Source organism: Delphinus delphis, chromosome 7 (assembly GCF_949987515.2).
Source record: "Delphinus delphis chromosome 7, mDelDel1.2, whole genome shotgun sequence".
NCBI lineage: Eukaryota > Metazoa > Chordata > Mammalia > Artiodactyla > Delphinidae > Delphinus > Delphinus delphis.
In genome coordinates, this window is record NC_082689.1 from 72,412,891 (window position 1) to 72,437,686 (window position 24,796).

Below are 24,796 nucleotides of genomic sequence, written 5' to 3' on the forward strand. Positions count from 1 at the left end.
TGGGCATCTGAGCTAATCTTACTTGAAGGGAGTGGCAGTTCCTGCTGACATCTAGACATTCATTTTATTTTTTAATTAATTAATTAATTTTTGGCTGCATTGGGTCTTCGTTGCTGCGCGTGGCCTTTCTCTAGTTGCAGCGAGCGGGGGCTACTCTTCGTTGCGGTGCGCGGACTTCTCACTGCAGTGGCTTCTCTTGTTGCAGAGCACGGGCTCTAGGCGTGCCAGCTTCAGTAGTTGTGGCACGTGGGCTCAGTAGTTGTGGCACATGGGCTCAGTAGTTGTGGCCTGTGGGCTCTAGAGTACAGGCTCAGTAGTTGTGGCACACAGGTTTATTTGCTCCATGGCATGTGGGATCTTCCCGGACCAGAGCTTGAACCTGTGTCCCCTGCATTAGTAGGCAGATTCTTAACCACTGCGCCACCAGGGAAGCCCTAGACATTCATTTCAAAACATAATATGTACAAATGCCATAGCCTCTTTGGACTTGGGTTCCAACTAAAGAAAGCCTATCGCACAGGAGGAACTTGATCGATGTTTGTTGAATAAATCGACTTTAATTTTTACTGCCATTTATTTACCCTCCTTTACTCCTATCATACTCTGTTCTTTTTTTTAATCTGAGTGACCTCAGAACTAGCTATGTTTAAGTGTTCTCTTTATCCTCTTCCTCAACAAGAACTAATTTCCCTAGTGCTTCCTTCCTGTACCTCTTGTTAACCCCTGACAACTGCATGTTATCTTAATTTTCTACCTTCCCTCCAGAAGTTCCACTTCTCACTGTTTTCTCAAATTCCACAGCAGTCATTTCTGTGGCTGTTCCTGTCTCAGCATTCTCTCTCTTGCTCTCTCTCTGTAGTGTTTTAGTTTTGGTTTCTGGCTCTTGTGGCTAGCCAGTCTCCTTTTTATGGTGAAAGATTCTTGGATGGTTTACATAAATACTCCCTTTTGCTCCACCATATTTGTAAAATTCAATTTAGAGAGAGACAGAGACAGAGAGAGAGAGAAAAAGAGAGAGTGTGAGTGCACACTCATGTACACATGAGCACTTATCTCTTGGGGTGACATACTGAAGTATTTCTAGATGAAATTATTTAAGGTTTGGGATTTGCTCTAAAATAATCCAGAAGAAAAGAGGGAAGAGGGAGAAAAAGTGGCAGTGGGAGGTGGAGGGGGGTGTTACGGATAAACAAGATTGGCTGCATTGTTGAAGTTCTGTGATGGGTACCTGACAGTTTGGTATGATATTCACTGAACGTTTTTGTAAGTTTGAAATTTCCAAAATAAAAAGCTCAATTAAAGTCTGTTTATTAAAGATCTGCATGGGAGTCATTGATCTCCACAGCTAGCACATTTTTTTTTCCTGTACGTGACCTCATCCCCAGCACATCCCTCGCCCCCCACTGAGCCATTTCTAAACTTTCCATATTGGTTTGTTGGCTTGCCAACTTCCCTTTGGCCTAAGAGCTCCTGGTGGGCAAGGGCTAGTGTCTTACTCATCTTGGTAGTGCCTAGGATACAGCCTGTTGAACTGAGGAGGAATGAACTAAATTACCTGTCAGTAAACCCCCAGCCCTTCACTGACGGATGCCCCCTCCCCCAACGTCCTGGCTTTTGCTGGGTCTGTGACCACATATAGGGGCTTCTAACTGCGTGGGGTCACAGCCCCCTGGTGCAGGGCTGCATTCCCCAGGAGGGAGAGGGAATAGCCCCTTTGGCTTTCTACGTGCGCAGCCCTATCACCACAAATTTCTCTGATCAGCCTGGTTCTTCTTCAAGATATTTCCAGTCATTCCAAGATAGTCTCCAAGATAATTCCAGTTTCCTTTCAGATCTGGAGTTCACATCAAACTTCTTCCTATGATTCGGTGATTCAAGTGACTGCAATTGTGGGCCTAGGTTAATGTGCGGGTCCTCGCTGCCTGGTGTCATTCTGAGCAGCCTCTCTTCCCCTGCAATTCACCTTCTGTCTCAGGACACAGAGAATGTCGTCCTTTTCTCTTTGCATTTCCTTGGGGTGGTTGGCCCTCATATCACCCTCTGGAAAGGCAAATGGAGCAGTGCTGCCATCTTTGCTTCCCATGTGTCTTATCGTCCTCCCCAGTTTCCTCCCTGCTGTCATCTAGCCCAAATCTTCAGCTTTCCTATTCTAGGTTCAGCTTATATCATCTCTCATAGTTCTCTGCAACTACTACAGTTCTGGTGGCTTCTAGGACCATCATCCTGGTATCACCTTGCTCTCAATACCCTTTAAATGACTTATTACAAATCCCTGTGTCCCTTTTGTCTTCTTCCCATTATGCTACTCCGAGGGTTCAACTGAGGGGTCAGATGTTCTTATGCTTGTATGACAAGGATCAGAAAGGTTGAGTGGCTTGCTTGAGGTTTATGACCTAGTAAGTGTCAGAAATAGAACCCCAGTTTTCCTTATCACAGTCCAATGTTATACCTAGTACCCACCATCTGGCTTATACTTTGCTACTGTCCCCTGGGAAGTGATGGCTGACCTTGAACTTCTGTGCATTTATTTGCCTTGCAACATTTCCCTTTTTGGAATATTTCTGACAATAGTCCCAGAGGACTGGGAACTGAGCTAAGCCAGCGTGGGGTGGTCAGGACTAACTGCCTTATTGATTCATGCTGGCGCTGACTGAAGCTGGATATTGTCTCAAACAGTTCTCTTAATCCTGAAAAGAGCCAAACAATTCAGGAAGAGGAGGTGGGGTGCAACATCATGACCACTGGACCTTCGCCAGGTGCCTTTGGATTTCCAGGAATCAGAGAAAGTCTTGGCATCAGGTCATACTCCAAGGGCTGTCAACCTGTAAAATGATGGGCTGGAGTGCTGACCCCTTCCTTGGGTAGAGAGAAATGCTGACTGTTGGATAGCATTATTAGTTAGAGGTGCAGAATGGTGGAACTATGAGTGGCATCTAACTTCTGTGGGAAGAAAAATGTGGTTGTCCCCTACTGTCACCTGAGGATGCTCTTGGCTAGTCACCTGTGAGCATATGAAGTGTGTGTGTGTGTGTGTGTGTGTGTGTGTGTGTGTGGTAGGGTAGAAGAGCTACAGCAGGTTTCCCTCTCACCTCCACCTCCAGTTAAAACCAACTTCTATACCCCAACCACAATGTCCTGTAGCATCAGGGCCCCTCAGTTCTAGAGCATCAACTTTGTGGGAGGCCCTGAGTAAATCTCCCCTTGAAACTAGAATTCTACTTTCTGACCTGATTGCTTTGCAGAAGAGAATATGTCTGTAATAAACCTAATACTTTCATTTTCCCTCACCAAACCTTCAAAACAAACTATGTATTTATGTGGGAAACTGGAAAAGACATTTCACCTCAAGTGAAAACTTGAGCATGTTATACAAACACACTGAGAAGAATCACTCCTTACGTTTGCATAGAACGTTGGCCTTTGCAAGGCTCAGTGTACCGCTTTCTAACCTTTGCCTTCAGGGAGAACTCACTGTGGGTGGAACCACTCGGTCCACATCAAGGAGAAAAGAGCTTATCCAGGGAGGTGGAGTGGGTAGTCCAGTATTCTAGATTCTCCACTTATTCAACAAAATTGCACACGTAAACATCAATGGGATCCTGACTAGGACCGAAATGAGGCCCAGGAATGAACTGGATTTGCAATTTCAGATGCTTTATTACCTAAAGTCAGAAGAGAAGATATAAAAGCTGTTTTATTTACCAAGAAAGTGCACTAGGCCTGTGGAAAGTCGGTCCTTTTTGCTAAGCTCTCAGATATTAGAGGCAGTTGGCTAGACGGCTGTGTTTTACATCCCAGATTAACATTTTCGAGGCTGCTGAATAATGTAGATCCTTTTCAGTGGAGTGACCTTCTCCAGAGCAGGTCTGGGTTTTTGATGTGTCATGTGCATTATTGCTGGAAATTTATGGCTGAGCTAAAGGTGAGGAGGAAAGAAAAAAATGAGCATATTGGATCTTTTGGGTCATAAAGCATTAAAGTAGTAGAAAACAAAACAGCTGGTCAGAGGAATTTCACAGTTTTGTTTACTTCTTTGATAGTATCTCTTTTTTCCATACCACCTCTAGCTCTGTATCCATGGATATACTTGTTAACCTGGGTTTTCCCTCATTAGTGTGTTTCTAAGTTTTTAAAATTATAAAATATATTATATATAAGGTATTATATAAATTTTATATATATATATATATGTTTTGAAGTGACATTTTTAAAGGTAGAAATATCTTCATCAGTCCTCCAATATTAGAATTTAATCTGGTACTACTATGCATATACGAAACACTATATGCTAAGAAGGCTATGGGGACACTGAAGAAGGTCCTGGGGTGGGGAGGAAGAACGCCTCAGATGTCAGAAGATCAGAAATAAAGAACCTCTGAAAGAAGTTAGGGGATTTTTAGGTTGAAGTATGTGAAACTGGCCATTTTATAAGGCTCAAATAAACAGTCTGGTAAAGAGAAGGCTGAGGAATGACTTATTAGCTTCAGGTAACAAAAGTTCTCACTGGTCATCTCTGCAGAAGACATCTATGAGGAAATGAGCTTAAATAGATTTAAATTAACACAGACTGAGACTTTGACAATAAGAGGAATTTCATATGGAACCAAGAGACCTTATGGAATTTACATTAAGGACAGCTTAAGATGGAAAGGATGCCCAATGTTGCAAGTCTTTCAGGCATAGTTTTCCTAGGAGGAGAATTTGGACCCAGAGGCCTTTCGGTTCCATTCCAGTTCTTGGTTTTCAAGCCCACTAATTCAGTATAAAGGTACCTAAGAACACCTTCCCTAGCCAGCAAGGAAGGGATGCCTCAGCTCACCAGGAATTTAATTTATCACTATTGAACTTAGATGCCCTTGCCTTGACACTCAAATAAAAGGGGAGATAAACTGTTCATGACCCCAAACATCACTGTTTATGGTTTGTTTGGGCTCTTCTAAGCCAGGGAAAACATATGTGCCTTACATCACTTCTCAAATGTCCCTGAGCTCTGAACACACAGTATTCCCTTTCATGTGAAACTTGGCTCCAGAAAGTTCTTTCTTCTTGGTCTTAAAAAAATTAAACATACTGGAAGAATATACACTGAAGTGTTAACAATGATTATCTCTGAGGGGTAGAATTATGGGCAATTCCTAGTCTTTTTCTTTACTTTGCCTTTGTTTCTCTAAAAGTTTTCTTTTACAATGAGAAGGTAGCAAACCCCCCCCCCCCCAAAAAAAAAAAAAGAGAGAAGGTAAAAGTTATGTAATAATTAAACCCAAGGACGGTCTATGCTGGCATTCTAGTAGAAAGGAAGAAACATAATTGAGGTATTGGTTATAAGTATTACTTTACAATCTAACAAAAGAGCTGCTGATTTATTTTTTTGTCAGATCAGATATCATTGGGCCACATGACATACATTTTATAGTGTGGTAAGGGCAGAGTGTTTTGTTTCGTTTTTCTTTTAACGTTAGAACCAGAAGGAAACTTAAGAGGTCATTGGCTTCAGTAGTTTTCTTCCAGACTAGGTGTCTTTAGTGTCAACTAAAACAGATGGATTATTTCAGGTTAGCTCTAAATCACATTCAAGAGATTACAGGTAGGAAGACCTACTTGGCAAGTTACTTAAAGTCAAATGTAAGGTAAAGGGGGGTGAGAAAGGAAATGAACAAATAATTCTGATATAACAGAAATCTGGGCAATTAGCCAAGGTGAGATGGATGGGGCAAGATGACAAGGTGAGAAAGAAGAGAGAAAACCACAGTGTTGATTGTTGCTCTTAAGGTGTCAGAGTGATGATGGGTGGAGGTGGGAAAGGAAAGGGGAGAGGAGAACGGTGCATGAGGATACACTTATTGCTTAATTTGGCACTAACTCATTATTTGATCATTTCCAGGGTTATCTCCGCAATTCAGGGGCTACAATATTGATCATTTAAAAAATTGCAATAAAATACATAAAACATAAAATTTACCATTTCAACAATTTTTAAATACACAGGTTAGCAGCAATACATACACTTACATTGTTGTATAGCCATCACTACCATCCATCTCCAGAACTTTTTCATCATACCAAACTGAAACTCTGTACCCATTGAAGAATAATTCCTCATTACCTCCTCTGCCAGCCTTTGGTAACCACCACCCTACCTTCTCTCTCCATGAATTTGACTACTTCATGTATCTCATAAATGTGAAAGCATGTAATACTTGTCCTTTTGTGTCTGGCTGATTTCATTTAACATAATGTCTTCAAGATTTATCCATGTTGTAGTATGTGTCAGAATTTCCTTCCTTTTTAAGGTTGAATAATATTCCATTGCATGTACATAGACCACATTTTGTTTATCCATTCACATGCTGATGGACACTTGGGTGGCTTCCATCTTTTAACTATTGTGAATAACGTTGCTATGAATACTGTTGCACCAATATCTCTTCAAATTTCTGCTTTTAATTCTTTTGGCTATACATTCAGAAGTAAAATCGTTAGATCATACAGTAATTCAATAGTTAATTTTTTGAGGAACTGCCATATTGTTTTCTATAGTGGCTACACCATTTTACATCCTCACCAGGAATGCACAAGTGTTAGGGGCTACCTTTCAACGAAGGCATTTAACTGAGGTTGCAAAAGCTCTGCTCAACTGCGTCTCAAAAGAGGAATGCCGCAGATCAGAATGAATGGGAGACTGCGCCGGGGGGCTGTTGGCCATCTGTGAACTGGTCTGGCAAAATTTAGGGGGAAAAAAATCAACAGGATTGAGAAAATAGTGGAAACAATTCCGACAAGGATAAGAGCCTTAGATAAACTGCCCATAATTATTAAATTACAAACGTACAAGTTGCGGAGGGTAAGGGCTTTGTAGGGACAGGTGAAAATACAACCAGAGAGTCAAGTTCTCTTTCTCAAACACCCCACCCTCTCAATCAGGAGCATCCTAATATAGAAAGACTTGGGGGTTGTGGGTGGAGAGTCTACAAAGGGTCTACCTTCAGATGATGGAACTGTAAATAATAGTCAATCATTAAATGCCCCGATTCTTTCCTGTAGATTTTAAACCAATGGAGATAGGAACATTTTATATTCAAGTCCAGACCGGAAGTAAGTAGGAATAGGTTTCTAACCTACAACCTGTGCTTTAGTCTGACATCTTAACTTTGGGGACACTTTGGATTTTTCATCGTTAATCTTTGTAAAATGATAGGGTTTGTAGAATGAAAGGTGTTTGTCTGACTCATTAGGGTAAAAGAATCTAGGTTAACCCCACAAGAGAAAGAAGGATACGTGTAAGGATTCTTCCTGGCTGTGGCTCCATCCCATAAGGGGCAAAATATTGAACTTGAAAAGCAGATCAATAGAAACTTCCACATTGAGAATTTACCTTCATTTTGGGTAGTTGTGACCTCAGAGCCTACATTTTTCGTTTCAGAGAAAAAGTCAAAGAAGTACGGTAAAAGTCTTTATGATTAGAGCTATGAAAGAAATTCTAGAAATTAAAAAGTCAGTGGCAGGTTTTGCTTTAGAGCCTGAAGTCAGGTGGTATTAGAAGACTGGCAGCCCTTCCATTCATCTTTGAAGGGTGTTAACTTCCAACGTGAACGTTGGCACTTAGATTTCCACACCCCGTTAAGCAAAGTGCTTAAAACAAAACATTCAGCTTGAGTCAATGAAATTCAAGGATCATCCTACACAGAACAAGAGAAACCTTTTTAGATTTGCAGATGCCTTTGATAGCTTCCTTTCCTCCAGGATCCCATTCCACATAGTCTCACTAACTTTGCCCCTGGTGACATAGCTGGCAGCTTGAAAAGTGGCCCCAATTTAACTAGGCTTCAACATTCCACCCCCGTCTGCACTATAACCCAGCCCCGTTACTAATGGTTTAACTGGATACTCTTATGTTGGGAGAAGCTTCACAACTATTGCCAAACTTAACTTCTGTAACTATCCAGAGAATGAATATATTTGGCAGTATCATTCTCTCTCATTCCTTGCCTTAAAATAATTAAGTAAACAAGCAATCGTAGATCTCAGGGGAGCTATGTGACTCTAAGGGGTCGATGGAACTTTGTCTAAGACCAGGTCTCCTAGATTTTTATCTTAGAGAGCTTTGGGGTTATACAACCCTTCTTCTGCAGGAATAAACACATGATGTGGCCCGTCAGTGGGCAACATGAATTCTCTCAGTATTTAGGGCTGGAAGAGGTGAGAAAGACTGACTAGAGAAGAAGGGAGGGTCCTACCTACCTTGAAAGGTAGTGGGGAGTGAAGTCTGTGTGGAGATGAGTGGGGGAAAGAGTGGGAGGGAAAATGTTAGGCTGCTTCCCACTTAGATTTGTACAATTCCAACCTCTTGGGAATTGTTTTCCAATCTCCCAAATCTTAAACCCTTGGTTGGCTTTAAAGTAGGGTATCCAGACATGATTGGCATATGGATAGAAATTTCCTGCCATGATTGAATGGTTGCTGAGCTCCTATGAATAGGGCTATAACTCACTGTTTTGGACTCTAAGTTCTTAAACTGGTATGAAAATTAACATGGGTTCTAGGAACTAGACATAATTCTAGCTGAGGGCATGAAGGAATGTTAATAAATGCAGAGGCTATGACCCTCATTTCTGCGACTATATTTCTTCTGGCCAGTTATATATTGTTAGATCTTCATGACAATATATATTGTTGGGAAAATCATTGCAATGCAGATGAAAATTTATCATCAGATATCTATCTCTCTCTATATATATATTATTTTTTAAAAAAAATAAATTTATTTTATTTATTTTTGGCTGTGCTGGGTCTTCGTTGCTGAGCACGGGCTTTCTCTAGTTGTGGAGAGCAGGTTCTACTCTTCCTTGTCGTGCGTGGGCTTCTCATTGTGGTGGCTTCTCATTGAGGTGGCTTCCCATTGTGGAGCACGGGCCGTAGAGCGCGCAGGCTTCAGTAGCTGTGGCCCGCGGGCTCAGTAGTTGTGGCTAGTGTGCTCCAGAGCACAGGCTCAGTAGCTGTGGCGCATGGGCTTAGTTGCTCCGTGGCATGTGGAATCTTCCTGGGCCAGGGCTCGAACCCGTGTCCCCTGCATTGGCAGGTGGATTCTTAACCACTGCGCCACCAGGGAAACCCTAAATCTCTATATTTTATATGTCTTATTTTTTTATATTAGGCTGTATAGTTATGCATTTCTTTTTTTAAAATTAAATTTATTTATTTATTTATTTTTGGCTGCGTTGTCTTCGTTGCTGCTAGTTATGCATTTCTTTTCATTAAAAAAATTAAGGTATAATTTATCTACAGTAAAATAGATACCCTCTTTAGTGTTTAGTTCTATGGGTTTTCACAAGTGCATACCATCTGTGACCACCACCTCAGTCAACATATAGAACCGTTCCTTCACCCCCCAAAATACCCTCCTGTCACTTTGTGGTCAACCCCTCCTCCCACTCTCTGGCAACCACTGATCTCAGCAGATCTATTTCTTAAAAGGCATTGGTCTTTCCACCCCAGGTTGACCTTTTTTATTATGAAATCCTATTATGCTTCACGTTGAATTATGGATTCAGGGAAGATTTTTCTTAGCTGTAAGGGACCATGTGGATCCCACCAACTTCCATATTCAAGACAGTGACTTATGGTAATCTTGGGACTTGATTTTATTGCTGGTCTCTTATCCTTTGCCTGGATTCCAAGTGATGCCCTATAGGATATCTCCCTGGGAATAGAAGTTAACACTTACTGCAGGCTAACTGTGTCCGGCTCTGTGCTGAGTCCTTTGCACATGTTCTATACCTTCATTTTATTCTCACAACATCTTCGTGAAGTGGATACTATAAACCACATTCTCATTTACATATGAGGAAACAGAAGCACAGAGAAGTGAAGAAACGTGCCCAAAGACACACATCTAGCAAGTGACGGAGTCAGCATAGGACCCAGGCACCTGATATCCGACGCCAGAATGCCAGAACCTGTTCTAACCAGTAATCTATGCAGTCTTAGCCATAGACCTACGCCAGTAGACATGGAGCTAAGTGTTAAAGCGGCTTTTAAAAAAAAAATAGATACAATTGCTATTAAAAATATTTGTAACAGCACACCAACTCAATATTTTCTTATGATTTCTAAATACAACTTGTTGTTGTTATTTGATTCTTCTGTTTATCTTTGAGATTCAGAAGTGATATGAAAGAACAATATGAAAGGGAAAGAACCTTTATGTCATAGACATATGCACATGTGTCTATAAAAAACAATAAAGGCTCTGGCATCATATCTAAAGTACAGCATCATCAACCTTTACTGACCACTCTCTTTAAACATTTTATTTTGGGTTAACATATATTCTAGAGGAATATATCTATTCCACTTAGCTCTACTTACTGTGGACATTCTATTGCCCCTGAGGAAGAAGCGTTTAGTGGGCAGGGGCCGGAGAATGTGCGTGGCAGGTCATCATCCTTCCCTGCCCTTCTTCTAAAGTCAGGAAGGCAAAGAGTCACTTATGACCGCACCCCTTCCGATCTATCTGATGGGAGAACCAAGCCCCCCTACGTGAGAAGGCTCTGTAGCTTTCGTCTTTCATTAAGATCTTGCCTGATACTACTTGCCTCACGGGCTTCAGACACACCTTTTCTTTTCATTGCCATGAAACAGATGTTACTAATTAGAGCAGAGAATGCAGGCAGGTTGCTCTGTGTCGGGCACTGTTCTAAGAACTTCCTGTGTGTGAACCTCATCGATTCCACTCAACAGCCATCTGAAGTATATATATCCTCTTCCTTATCTTCATTTTACAAATGATGAATCAGAGGCACGGGATCAGTAACTTGCTCTAGACCTTAGAGGTAGCAAGTGGAGAAGCCAGTGCTCAACAGGGGTCTCAGAAGTCTAGCTGCACAGTTTCTACTCTAATCTTTTTCAGACCCCTGATTTTGGTAATAACAGCAAGTCTTCCTTCTGCAAAGGACACCCGCCCAGTCCTGTCTCTTCAATATATATGGGGGCAGCAGAAAGAGTGGTCCTTCAATGCCTGAATTCAATGCACCCGCCCCCTGGAAGTAGAATAAGGACCCTCACTCAGCTCACTTACAACATTTAAAAACAAAAGATTGAATCCAAAACTAAACCACTGTCTACGTGGGAAGAATTTTCTGAGTTTCCGGAGCTACTTAGAAAGAATTCAAGATACGGAAATAAAAATAGCAATGGTCAACCACCTTCATAAATAGACTTTACTAGATAAAGTCAGCCAGTGCCCAGGCTTCCTCCAGCCCCCAAATGGGCAACCCTCCACCACCCACCCTGGCCTCAAATCAAACATTTCCTGTTGGGAGTGCAGTGGTGGGGAGGAAGTTCAAAAAGGGCTGAATTCCCAATACATAGGCTGCCTTTTTTTTATAACAACAGGCCAGCGTTTCCAATAAATATTTGGGATGGCAACGTCAAGTTCTGCCAATTTGGCATCATGATTCTTGCTTAATTTACTATCTTATTTTTGAAATGATTTATTAAATAGACACTAGGAATTTGGGAGCATCAGCTTTTCTCATCAAAACCACTTCGTGTTCCTTGAACTGAGAGCAGATTCTTTCACAAGGACATCAAACCTCTGAGTTGGAAAACACCCCAGTGGTCATCAGCTCATTCACCCATGCAGCCTGATCGGCTGGGAGCGTCACGTGATGCACCTCCCCCACGGCTCACCTTCCCCAGCGTATCGTTCAGGGCATCCATCGTCTGTATTTTGGCAGCATTTGCAATGGCACTGTGAAGATGAAAAGAAACTTCACATAGAAATGGAAACTTTCCCACTAAAGAGGCTAAGCCGTTTTTACAGGGGGTTTTCTACTTGGCCTGTAAGCTTTCATTCTGCTTGGCTACTTCTGGAAGACACACACACACACAAAAAAAGTCCTACTCTGTATGCCCATTGTACTACAACAAGCTTTGCAGGCCAACTTAGTATAATTAATATTTTTAAACTTTTCATCCAAGTACAGCATACATGCGGAAAGGTGCACATGTTATCGACGTACAGGCTGGTGAACATTCACAAACTTGTAACAGTAGTCAAACCAGTTGCCCCTAAGAATAATCACTACCCTGACTTACAGCCCCATATATTAGTTTTGACTTTATTTGTATATCATAAAATGGACCACACAGCAGGTACTCTTTTGTGTCTGGCTTCTTTTCTCGGGCCAAGTTATTTGCTGGGAGAGTTTCAATCAGGGCTGAGCTTACAGTGCAATTTCTTGAAGGGAACTCTGTGCTTGCCATGCTTTTTTCTGGATGGTTTGTGTTGGTTCGTAGAAGTTATTGGGGTATGGACACAGATTGATGATGCTTAGAAATTTATTTTCTACGCTATATTTTTCAAAAGCTATTCTCCTAGAAGATATAAGGAGGTGTTTGTCCACAAAAAGGAGGAAATCCTATCCATGGAAACGCTCACAAAGCAGATATAAAGAGCAGAGGTGACTCATGGGGGAGCTAGGGAAGCTTCAGGGCCTCTCACTGCACAGTCTCCTTTCAAGGCCCTGGGAGGGACCCTAGCCATTTCATATCTGTAATTTTGTATTATTTTTCCTTAAAATGGTCCCCCAATTCTGTAAGATTCAGCTTCCACATACCTATATCTATCCCTGGTAAACAGGACAAAAGAGCTATTTTTCTGCTGTTTTAAGTTCTGTAGTGGTCCAATTCCCATCTTTTAATGACTATTAGAAAACAATTGATTTTTTTTTTTTTTTTTTTTTTTTTTTTTTTGCGGTACGCGGGCCTCTCACTGTTGTGGCCTCTCCCGTTGTGGAACACAGGCTCCGGACGCACAGGCTCAGTGACCATGGCTCACGGGCCCAGGCGCTCCGCGGCACGTGGTATCTTCCCGGACCAGGGCATGAACCCGCGTCCCCTGCATCGGCAGGCGGACTCTCAACCACTGCGCCACCAAGGAAGCCCTGAATTTTTTTTAAGAGGGTTCCAATCAGCACTTTATGACTCTCTAGGCAGCTCCTCTTCCTGCAGTGTTCACCTGATGTTAGAATTAACAGTAAGTCCCTTTTGCTGAGGTGCAAAGAAACGGATGACTTGTCCATGGCTGTCAACTAGAAGGTCATTTCCAAGCTATGACTCTAGCTCCTGAGCCCCTGGCCCAGGCGTGTTTACCGGTGTCACACTAAACAGGGCTTACACTTGAGTCAGGTTTTAGTAGCAGGATAGGTTTCTAAAGTTAACCAGCTGGCAATTCAATGACAATTCAATGACAGTGTGACGTCATTTACAGAGTGCTTTCTCTGTTCTAGGAACTGTCCTAGATGCTGGGTCAGGAGATAAATAATATGTGACTCCCACCCTTGAGGACTTATAGCTTTGCTTTAATTATGCGATAGTTATTTTCTGATTCAGAAGAAACAAAAGCTTAATGCCAAAGGGGCAAATTTTTAAAAATTGAGCTATAGGGCTTCCCTGGTGGCGCAGTGGTTGAGAGTCCACCTGCCGATGCAGGGGACACAGGTTCGTGCCCCGGTCCAGGAAGATCCCACGTGCCGCGGAGCGGCTGGGCCCGTGAGCCATGGCCACTGAGCCTGCGCCTCCGGAGCCTGTGCTCCGCAATGGGAGAGGCCAGAGCAGTGAGAGGCCCGTGTACCGCAAAAAAAAAAAAAAAAAAAAAATTGAGGTATAGCTGACATACAATATTACATTAGTTTCAGGTGTACAACATAATGATTTGATATTTGTATATACTGCAAAATGAGCACCACAATAAGTCTAGTTAACATCCCTCACCATACATAGTTAAATGTTTTTTCTTATAATGAGACATTCTAAGCTGTACTCTCTTAGTAACTTACAGATATACAATATGGTATCATTAACTATAGTCATCATGCTATAATTTCATTCCCAGGGCTTAATTATTTTATAATTCTAAGTTTGTGCCTCTTGATCTCTTTCACCCATTTTCTACCCCAGACACCAATCCCCTCTCCCCCGATCTTTGGCAACCACTAATCTGCTCTCTGCACCTATGAGCTCAAGTTTTTGCTGTTGTTGTCCTGTTTATTTTTCTTCTTAGATTCCATATACAAGAGAGATCATATGGCACTGTCTTTCTCTGACTTATTTCACTTAATATAATGCCCTCAGTGTCCATCCACGTTGTTACAAGTGGCAGGATTTCCTTCTTTTTTATGGCTGAACAGTATTCCTCTGTATGTGTGTGTGTGTGTGTGTGTGTGTATCACATTTTTTTATCCATTCATCTGTCGATGGACACCTGGGTTGCTTCCATGTCTTGGCTACTGTAATAATGTTGCAGTAAATGTGGAGGTGCATGTATCTTTTCAAGTTAGGGTTTCATTTTCTTCAGACAAATACTCAGAATTGGAATTGCTGGATCACATGGTAGTTGTAGTTGTAATGTTTTGAGGACACTCCATACTGCTTTCCACAGTGGCTGTACCAATGTGTATTACAAGCTATCAGTGCACAGAGGTTCCCTTTTTCCCAAGTCCTTGACACAGCTTGGTATTTCTTGACTTTTTGTTAATAGCCATTCTGACAGATGTAAGGTGATATTTCATTGTAGTTTTGATTTGCATTTCCCTGATGATTAATAATGTTGAGCACATTTTCATGTACCTGTTGGCTATCTGTATATCTTCTTTGGAAAAATGTCTATTTAAATCTTCTGCACAGTTTTAAACTGGCTTGTTTGCATTCCTGCTACTGGGTTGTATGAGTTCTTTATATATTTTGGATAGAGTATTTCATTTTTTAAAAATTTAATTCTTATATTTTAATTTTATTATATTTTATTACTATTACTTATTTTATTTTTGGCTGTGTTGGGTCTTTGTTGGGTCTTTGTTGCTGTGCATGGGCTTTTCTCTAGTTGTGGGGAGCGGGGGCTACTCTTCATTGCGGTGCACAGGCTTCTCATTGCGGTGGCTTCTCTTGTTGCGGAGCACGGGCTCTAGGCATGTGGGCTTCAGTGATTGTGGTGCACGGGCTTCAGTAGTTGTGGCTTGTGGGTTCTAGGCACGTGGGCTTCAGTAGTTGTGGCTCGGGGGCTGTAGAGTGCAGGCTCAGTAGTTGTGGCACACGGGCTTAGCTGCTCCACGGCATGTGGGATCTTCCCGGACAAGGGCTCGAACCCATGTCCCCTGCATTGGCAGGAGGATTCTTAACCACTGTGCCACCAGGGAAGCCCAGAGTATTTCATTTTAAAGTAGAAAAATCCTCAAAAAATTTCCTTCCCAGAAATTGAGAAGAAAACTTTTAAAGTGATCTAAAAAGTAATTTTATACAGAAAGAAAAAGCCCCGAGAAATTCCATAGCCTATTTCCCTCCACACTTTCTTTCTGAGACTGTTACCATTTTAACTCTTAAGGATGTATCTGAGCATCCTCTATTTCACTCCTTTTGAGTCACTCATGAGCTCACCTATGGAAACCATCCTGAAATAGGCTCTGAAGCACCTCTACTTGGAGGAGCTATTTTCACATGTTCACTTCTTTTTGAAGGCACTATTTTTCTTACCCAAGGCATAGAGGGGCTGGGCCATTTGTACATGAGATCCAGCCCACGGCTCTCTGCTTAGCTCTGAGAAAGGTGCAGTGTGTCAAGGTTACTGCGGAAGGAGCAGGGAGAAAACAACCTCCATATCCAAATTCCTTCCAGATGTGCCAAATACAGTGGCCATTATTTTCTAAATGATTGAGTGAGGAATTTAAAATAAAAGCACATTTATTTTTAATTCAGATTTGCTTCAGCAGAAAGCATATTACAAACACAAGGCCAGCTTAGGGACAGTACTTTAAAGGCTAAGGTGAAAATAAGATACAGGGATGTGAGTCCTGTTTGGACTCATTCAAGACCTTGCTTTTTGGACCTTGCATTCAGGATCTTGCTTTTTAAGCAGGAGGCAGTTGCACTGGCTGCAGGGAAGAGGAGGATGGGCAGAGAGAGTCCTCCAGAGGGTAGCTAACCCCCTCTCCCATGCTGACCCCCACCCCTACCCCACCCCACCATGCCAGCTGCCTCTAACTCTGGTTAGTAAGTGCCTAGGGAGCCTTGGTTTGTCCTAAGATCCGGTGAAGCCTCTGACTTCTGGCAGTAGGGTCACTTAAAAATCAAGATGAAGAAGGAAAAGAAATTAAGCAGTCCCCTACCTTGTTTTCTCGAATCCCGTTTTCTTGGTGTGTCTCTCCAAGAGGCCAATTTCTTGTTTTTTGGAAATTCGCTTTCCTCCAGCTTTCACTATAAACAAATAAGCATCAACAAGGGAGTCATATTTAGGGCAGCAAGAGAAAGTTTGCTTTGTTATTCAAGGTATGAATTTACTGTAGATTTGAAGAATTTCAGAACTTTTTGAAGAGCTAAACTTTAATCTAAAACAACATAATCAAAAGGTACCCTGAACTAGCATAACAGAAGAAAAAATATTTTGGGCAAACAAGGTGGGAAGGAGAGAAGGGCTAAGGTTTTTGCTTGTCTGTGTTCGGAGAGGGGGACCTGAGGCTAAAAAAGGCAGAGGTGTTTACACCTTCGATTTGGGGAGGAGATAACAATTTATTCCCTGAGGCATTTTACTGAAAAACATTTTTTCTTATTAGCAAACCAGTTACATTCTTCATGACAGCAACCGACAATTCCAATGTGACCCTTCTGTTTTCCCACAAGATTAAAGTGCAAGGCTTGCAAAATTTTTTTTCAACCAAAGCTTTCAAAAGCTAGATTGAAGAATGAGCCAAAAGTCAGGGCATGTGGTGGTAACAGGCATTTAATTCAAGAGAGATGCTTCTGATCCCACCAGATGCCCACCTTCCATCCCAGACCCCAAACCTCCGATGTTGGAGGAGCTCAGATGTTCTAATGAGTAATTAAACTGCATTAATAATCCTGCCATTCAAGAGATCAATTAGTGTTAATTAGGCTACAGATGACCTAACAGCAATTCGAGTGTTTAACAATGTCAGATGAAATCAACTTTTGAAAAGGAGCAGCCCATTTCAGATTGCAAGTCAAAGCAAATACTTTTTTCTGTTCCCAGGAAATTTGCACATCTGAAATCTGACAAGCTCAAATGAGAAAAAGCTAAATGGACGTTGATTTGTTTGAACCTGTTAATTCTTTTTATGGAAATGTCAGATTGGCAATTTTCTAAAACTGGCTCCAATAGAGTGAAAAATAGGAAAACCTATTTCTCAATGCCCTCGTGAATTGACTTCATCATTTTTCTTTTAAAATTATTATTAATTAATTTTTTGATTCTGTAATAGTACATGCATAAGGCACACAATTCAAAAATCATGGAAAGGTCTGCAGTCTCCCTTCTACCATTATTTTTAAGCCTCCAGTTCATCTCCCTAGATACTGCTAACGATAACAAGTCCCTATGTATTCATCGATAGACATTCTATACACATACCTATATATTTTTTTAAATGGCAGCATACATTGTTCTACATCTTGTTTGTTTATATTTTTCATTCAGTCATGTACTTTGGAGTAAGTTCCCTATCGATATATATATAGAGAGAATGTCTTTCTTTGTAACATCTGCTTTAAAATTTCTTTATATGAACATTCTGTGTTTACTTAACCAATTTCCAACCGCTGGACATTTTAGATGTTTCTAATCCATTGCTATCACAAACAATGCTGCAATGAATATCCTTTGCATATACATAATTTTGCACAAGTGCAAGTATATCCATGGGATAAATTCCTAGAAGTGATCTTGTTAATTCTTAAGAGTATGTGCATTTGAAATTTTGCTAAATCTTGCCAAGTCACCCTTCACAGTGGTTGCACCAGTTTACAATCTCACCAGCCACAATGACAGTGATTGTTTCCCTATATCTCAAGCAACAGTGAGAACTAGAAAATGTTTGGCTTTATCAACCAATAAGAAAAAGAAAGGTAATTTGCCTTTCTAATATTTTATTAAAAGTTGAGCTTATTTCTGTGTTTCAGAAGCCAGTTGTATTTTCTTTTATAAACTGTTCACATTTTTGGTCCATTTGTCCTGTTGGACTTCTGTTCCATTAATATCTCTGTTTATATGCCATTACAACTTTATTTTAATGATTGTAGCTTTATAACATATTAAAAATAATTTTTTTTTGGCCACACCATGCATCATGTGGGATCTTAGTTCCCTGACCAGGGATCGAACCCATGCCCCCTGCAGTGGAAGTGCGGAGTCTTAACCACTGGACCACCAGGGAAGTCCCTAACATATTTTAATTTTGATAGTCCTTCTTTGCTACATTTTCTTTGCAGAATTTTATTAGCTATTCTTATTTATTTTTCCACATGAAAGTTTGAATCAGTTTGTCAATTTCCTCCAAAAAATCCTGCTGGTAGTTTTTTAATGGTCTTGCTTTAGATTTATAGATTTTTTTTTAAAGGGAAAATTCGTATCTTTATATTCCTGGTTGCTCTCTATTTAAGAACATGGTACGCTTTTCCATTTTCTACATTTTCTTTTGGGTCCCTCAGTAACTTGTTCACATAAATCTTACACATTTATTGCTAGGTTTATTCCTTAAGTATTTTGTCTTTGTTGCTGCTGTTGTAGTTGTAGAGACGGTCTACTCTTCCATTATAGCTTTCACAGATTGTTGTTCTTATATTAATATCATTGATTTTATACCCAGATCTTATTGAATTCTCTTATTATTTATAATATTTTTGTTGACTCCCTTAGGTTTCCCAGGTAAAAAAAATTTATATAATCTGCAAATAATTATAATATTACTTTCTCTAGAATAATATTAAATAGTGGTGATGATGGACATCTTTGTCATCCTAATTTTTTTTTTGTCATCCTAATTTTTAATGGATTGCTTTAGTGTTTTCCCATTAAGTATGATGTATATACTTAGTTGGATATACACACACACATATTTACAATATATATAATGTATATTCAAATATATTTCTTTCATCATATTAAGGAAATATCTTTCTATTACTGTTTCATTGGGCTTAAAAAATTACAAACACATGTTGAATTTTATCCAATGCCTTTTTATCATCATGTATATAATATGGTTTTTCACCTTAATCAGGTTAATTATATTAATAAATAAAAATTTTATAAATATATATTAATGAATATTTTACTATCAAACCATTCTTGTGTTCATGGAATAAACTCCACTTGGTCATTTTGAATCACCAAGTTTTTTTTTATTGATTATAAAGGTGTCTCACTAGAATTCTGTAATATTAGATACAGTCCAGGAAAAAAGTCCTGTTTTCATACATGGTCTGCTTTAAATTCACACACACACACACACACACACACACAAACACACACACACACACACGAAAAAAAGGCATACAAAATAATCAGCAACAGAAATGAAATAATGTGGAAACACCTTCTGAATAGCCCTGGAATACAGAGATGAAATAAACCAAGGGGTGGCTTTTTCTGGAAGACTGCTTGAGAAGGGTGTGCCACTGTATGAGGAGTGATGTGGTTCATAGCCTCTTCTACCAAGAGGAATCAAATCACAATAGGTCTAGACCTAAAGCTTGAGCCTTCAGTAGCTCTCCCAGCAGTATCTTTCATCCTCCTTGTGACAAATGCTTTTAAAACATGGAGTGCTGTAATTACTTTCTTATTAGTGTTCCTTTTGTTTTCTCTGATGCTTTTGTTTTTGCACGTTTTCTTCCACTGGTTATTATAGCCAACTATAGAAGCACACTTGTTATAGTTAAAATAAGCAATAGTTAAAAGTGAGAAGACCTTTGAAATGTTGAGCTCTGTGCCACTCACTTGAAAGAGCACAGACAATTTAGAGAATGTCCAGATGAGAGCAACCAGAGTGGAGAAGGAGCCGTGTCAGACAAGGAACTGGGAAAACTGGAAAGATGGCTTCTGAGGAAGCAAAGACTCGAGGGAAGCTTATGGTACCATCTTCAAGGAGTTTAGGGGCTGTCTTGTGGAGGAGGAAGGATTTACTGGTAAGGAAATGTTATCTAGGGTCAGAAAGCTCTACCCCCTCCTGTGCCCTGTGACCTTGGGCAAGATAAACTCCTCTGAGGCTCAGTTTCTGCATCCTTCAAAAGGGAATAATACTGTTTGTTTAGGTTGTCCTAGGGAATAGAGGTGACATAAGCAGCTGGCACATGGTAGGCACTTAATAATTAGTAGTTATTATTATTTATATTTATGTTTTTCCAGAGGAGAGAATGGAAAGCAAAGAATGAAAGTTCCAGAAAGGCAGAGTCTGGCTACATATAACTGTGTTAATCAAAGTGAAGAAGATTGCGTAGTACAATAGTATATCTCTGGTCCCTTAGTGTGTTAAAGTAAAGAAAAGAAGTGTATCTGCCATGAATATTTTAGAAGGATTTTGGGGAATTTGGTAGAAGTTGAACTAGATGATTTTTATTGTAAGGTCTTTACTATGATTCTAACTCTTCCCACCTACCTACAAAAGAAAATCTATCATGTCCCTCCCTTTTGAAAGAATATAGTGTACTCAGAGAAACAAATCCCAAAAGAAATGTAAAGGGAATGTAAAGGACTTTCCTGGTGGCCCAGTGGTTAAGAATCTGCCTGCCAGTGCAGGGGACATGGGCTCGAGCCCTAGTCCCGGAAGAGCTACATGCTTCGGACCAACTAAGCCCGTGCACCACAACTACTGAGCCTGCACTCTAGAGCCCGCGAGCCACAACTGTGGAGCCCGCATGCCACAACTACTGAAGCCCGTGTGCCTAGAGCCCATGCTCTGCAACGAGAAGCCACCGCAATAAGAAGCCCACACACCACAAAGAAGAGTAGCTCCCGCTCACCGCAACTAGAGAAAGCCCGCGTGCAGCAACGAAGACCCAACGCAGCCAAAAATAAATAAATAAATTTATTTTAAAAAATGTGTAATCACATAATTCCATGTTTAGGTCCTTTCAATACGCAAAATGAACGAGAGATTTTAAAATGTAAGAGAGAGATGTTTTGGATAGTTTCGTTAGAAAATCTACATTGATGTGGAGAAAATGAAACTTTGCTTTCCTATCTCTGAGTAAGAGGTATAATTTTGTGGCCGCTTTTGTAGTTTATAACTTTTTGAAAGTTGACTCTTGAGTTTAGAATGCTATATCGCACAATTTTTCTTGCAGGCTTATCTTTCTTTATCTTGACTACCCTCTACCAAACACTGTGCAAGAGCTTCTTTCCCTCATTAATCAGTGGAGAATGTGTGTGAAAAAGCTGACCACCACAGAGGTTTGGGCAAACTCTGCCTTGTGACTTAGAACGTTCATTTGAAGATTTTAATTAAAAGGTTAGATGTTTGCAAAACGCTTACTTTGCATTCACCGTTGAGTTTTTGGCATATTCTAAACTGTCAGTCAAGACAAAAGACTCTCATCAGGAAAAGCAAGGAGAGAGGGCTTCAGAGGGAGAGGGCTTGACCTGGGCCCACTTTACTGTCACGTCTCTGCCCCTTCTCACCAGCTATGGGGCACTGGGCGCGTCCCTCGACCTTGCTGACTTTCAGTTTGCTCCTCTGTGAAACAAGGATGAGGGTTCATCATCAGTCTGCAGTACTGGCGCTGTGTCTAGAAGGCTCTGTGCAGTGCCAGTCACACAGGATTGAGTGAATGGCAGCCGTTCTTGTCATCAAACCCCTGTCCCTGTGACCTGTGGGGTAGTGGGTCTCGTAACCTCTCTGTTGAACCTCACAGATCAACTCCCAGAAGTTGACATGAGCAGACTGGAGTTGAGAGAATTAAGCCTCTGGTGTTTGCTTTTTAAAAAACCATACTAACCCTTCTGCAGCTATGATTTCCTCCCCATTTTCTGCATTAGTTTCACCCTGGGGGATACACTCCCCAAACTTCCGTCTCTTTAATGAGCCAGAAAATGGATTCTCTCTGGGGGTTCTCAGTGGTGACCCCTTTGATGGCTCTGACTCATTTGCCTTAAAACAAATTAAAGTGCAAGGAATATACAAAAACTCATGAACTGCTGCTTTTTCTGGTTCATCACATATGTACTCGGTCTCCTCGGATTACCTTCTACTCACACATTTTTGACTGTTCACGTAATGGAGTTCTTAAAAACTGAGAGCGAGGCAAACCAAAGCAGCAGAAAATCCTTAGCAGAAAAGCTAAGCTTCCTAGAGCCCAGGCCGCCTCATGTTTAATGTAGTCTTGTTTTACAGCATAAATTTATAGCCAGGATCCACAGAGGTACAATATGTTATATTAATATACATAAAAGAAAAACCACTAAGCACCCCCTGTGTAGGTGGGAAAGTTACAGCTGGCTGACTTTGGAGCGGTTTCACTTTTAACCGTGATGGAGCAGGCATATGTATCTTTCCCACTGCAGTTTTCTTCTGCTCCGATGACTGCAGTAGTGCCGAATGCAGCCTGCAAACATCAGGAGGTCTTGCAATTGAGGAGAATCATTTCTTTTGATGGCTACGTGTTTTACTAGGCCTGCATTTTACAGGGATTCACATTCATGTGCTGGGTACCTTACATAGATTATCTCCTTTAATAGTCATAACAACCTTACACTATCAATGTTATTTATTACCGCCTGCTTTAGAGATGAGAAAACTGAGGCTCAGAGAAGTGGAAGGGAAGCGGGGTTTAAATCCAGGACTGTCTGATTCCAAAGGCCACGTCAGACCTTTCACAGACCTTTCATCATGTCTGTGTCCTACTTTCATGGACCTGTCCATTGCCTATAAAAATCAGGTGAAATTTAATGGAATTCTGGCAATGAATTATTTTTGTTCTATAAATACAATTTTGTACAGTAGCTATCTGGTTCAGACTTAAAATATATAGCGAGACAAGCTGAAGGATGAGGCTTCTTTGCTCCCTTGTTCTCAGTGGGGAGGCAAACGTCTTCCTTCATCTCCATTCTAATTATCCCCAATCTCTTATCTGTAGTGTCACAGTTCATAATAATTAATTGTCATACCAGAGGCATTGTGACATGCTTGATGGCGTCACGGTGGGCTATGTACACAGAGTAATTAGCAATCATTAGTGGCGGAGACAGAAAGTTCCTGGTGGTTTCATTCAAACTTTCACTTGGTGAAGTTTATCCCTGTGATCTTTGTGTATAAACGTCATTTAGCAAATCAAGTGTTAGCTGAACTGTTTAATGAAGGATTGTGGCGGGAAGAGAATGGCGTTTTCTTTTGTCCTTGTGTAGAAACTTCTAATAATTTGCATCGATAGTTCTTGATCATTATTTAGCATCATTAATTTTAAATATAGATAATGTTAAATATTCCTAAATCCAATGACAAACATAAAAAGTCAGGAGTCTGCCACAGGAGGCCAGGACAGGGTGCTGAGAAGTGGAAACTCGGAATTAGCAGTAACAATTCTGACTTTGGCTGGGCTGCTCACCAGAAAGCCACTGAACCTTGTGTCAGTTTTCGATGCTTTGTGAAGTTTATACCTGCCATCATCCTCTGCAGCAAGATGACTGAAATAATCTTGGCTCAGAGGAGCCAAAGAATGATACCAGTAAATGAATTTTGTTAATGGAGAAAGGCAAGAACAAAGAGGTCAAGTTGCTGAGATATTTCTTAAGGAAAAAAGAAGAAAGGCAGTTAAAAGAGCATCAAATCAGCTAAAAATAGGCCTGCATGCCTCAGCCAATCTATATGAACATATGGTTAAGTACAATAAAACTAATTTCCATATTCCAGGGAGTGGATATAAATAGCATACCTTTTTTACAAAAAGAAAAGAACTGTAGATGCTTTGCAAAATGCCTTGATAACTACCTTTTCCAGTCAACCCCTCCCACACTAGTGTCCTTATTAAAAAGTGCTCCTCAGCTTGGTGACAGACAAAAGACACTACTGATCACACTGCCCGACCCCAGAGCCTGAGAAGGGAGAGAAAAATTGGGTTGCTCTCTTCAGTGTGGAGGTTGGATTGGCTGGGTATGAAGTCGGATGACGTACAGGCATCTCCGGGAGACTGAGTCCGAAAGCTGGGACCTCTAGGGAAGAATGTTTCCATGGCAGTAAATTACCTTCCAGGTGTGAATGGGTCGCTGCTAACCTGCAGCCAGGGAGGGAAGGTCCAAGCTCACCACCTGCTCCTTTCCACCAGCGCCCAATCCCTTGTACTCCCACATAGAATTAGGTTTTCATTCAACCGGGCCTGACAAATCCCCAGGTGATTTTTACACAGAAGCCTAAAAGGATCAAAGACAGGAGGAACTCAGGTTGGAGGAAGTTAAAGGAACAAGGGGAGGTTGAGAGCCTCTGCTCTGTTGGGGCACCTCTGTGGAAGGAGGGGCAACAGCAGCTGAGGGGGTCTTGCTGTCTGCAGGACAGAGGGCAGGTGGGCAGCCTACCTGCAGGAGGATGCCCCCCTTTCAATGCGGAGAGCTGGACTTGCACTTCACTTGCCATAGCGCGTGCCAGGGCCAGGGTCAGTGCCGGCGCTCTGGAGGCTGAGTGCGGCTGCCCCACTGCACCCTGGCTTTATATGGGCTGGGGGGCGGGGTCCCTTCAGGGCTTTGCTGAGCAGCAACAGGGCTTGTCATCTAGATTTTCTGGGAACCTACATATTGGGGGCAAGTTTCCTCTTAGAAGAAAACTTTCTTATTATTCCCTTCATCTGAGAAGTCAAGGTAGACAGCTAAGGGGACTCTTTCTTTCCCAGGAGGAAGGGGAAAGGATCAAGCTCAGTGGAATTCTTTTTCTAACTATTTATCCATCGAGTTTGTATGGTGCACCTACAATGTGACAGGTTTTGTCATATACTCGCGTGACAAGGAGGGCAAGACAAGATCTTTGCT

General features: G+C 41.2%; 1 protein-coding gene across 1 annotated transcript; it reads right to left on the bottom strand.

Moving 5' to 3' along the window:
* Window positions 1-3,799: 3,799 nt before the first annotated feature.
* Window positions 3,800-24,407, bottom strand: DAPL1 (death associated protein like 1). Its single transcript, XM_060015698.1, has 4 exons — window positions 24,350-24,407; window positions 16,161-16,248; window positions 11,689-11,749; window positions 3,800-3,916 (listed from the first exon to the last, which is right to left on the bottom strand). Exons 1-4 carry the CDS (start codon window positions 24,405-24,407, stop codon window positions 3,800-3,802), a joined length of 324 nt encoding a protein of 107 aa, XP_059871681.1.
* Between the last annotated feature and the right edge of the window lie 389 nt (window positions 24,408-24,796).

Coding starts and splice junctions, on each gene's coding strand:
- DAPL1 (XM_060015698.1), bottom strand. CDS start 24,407: ATGGCAAGTGAAGTGCAAGTCCAGCTCTCCGCATTGAAAGGGGGGCAT. Junction 16,249..24,349: donor AGGGGGGCATCCTCCTGCAG/GTAGGCTGCCCA, acceptor ATTTGTTTATAG/TGAAAGCTGGAGGAAAGCGA. Junction 11,750..16,160: donor ACGGGATTCGAGAAAACAAG/GTAGGGGACTGC, acceptor TCATCTTCACAG/TGCCATTGCAAATGCTGCCA.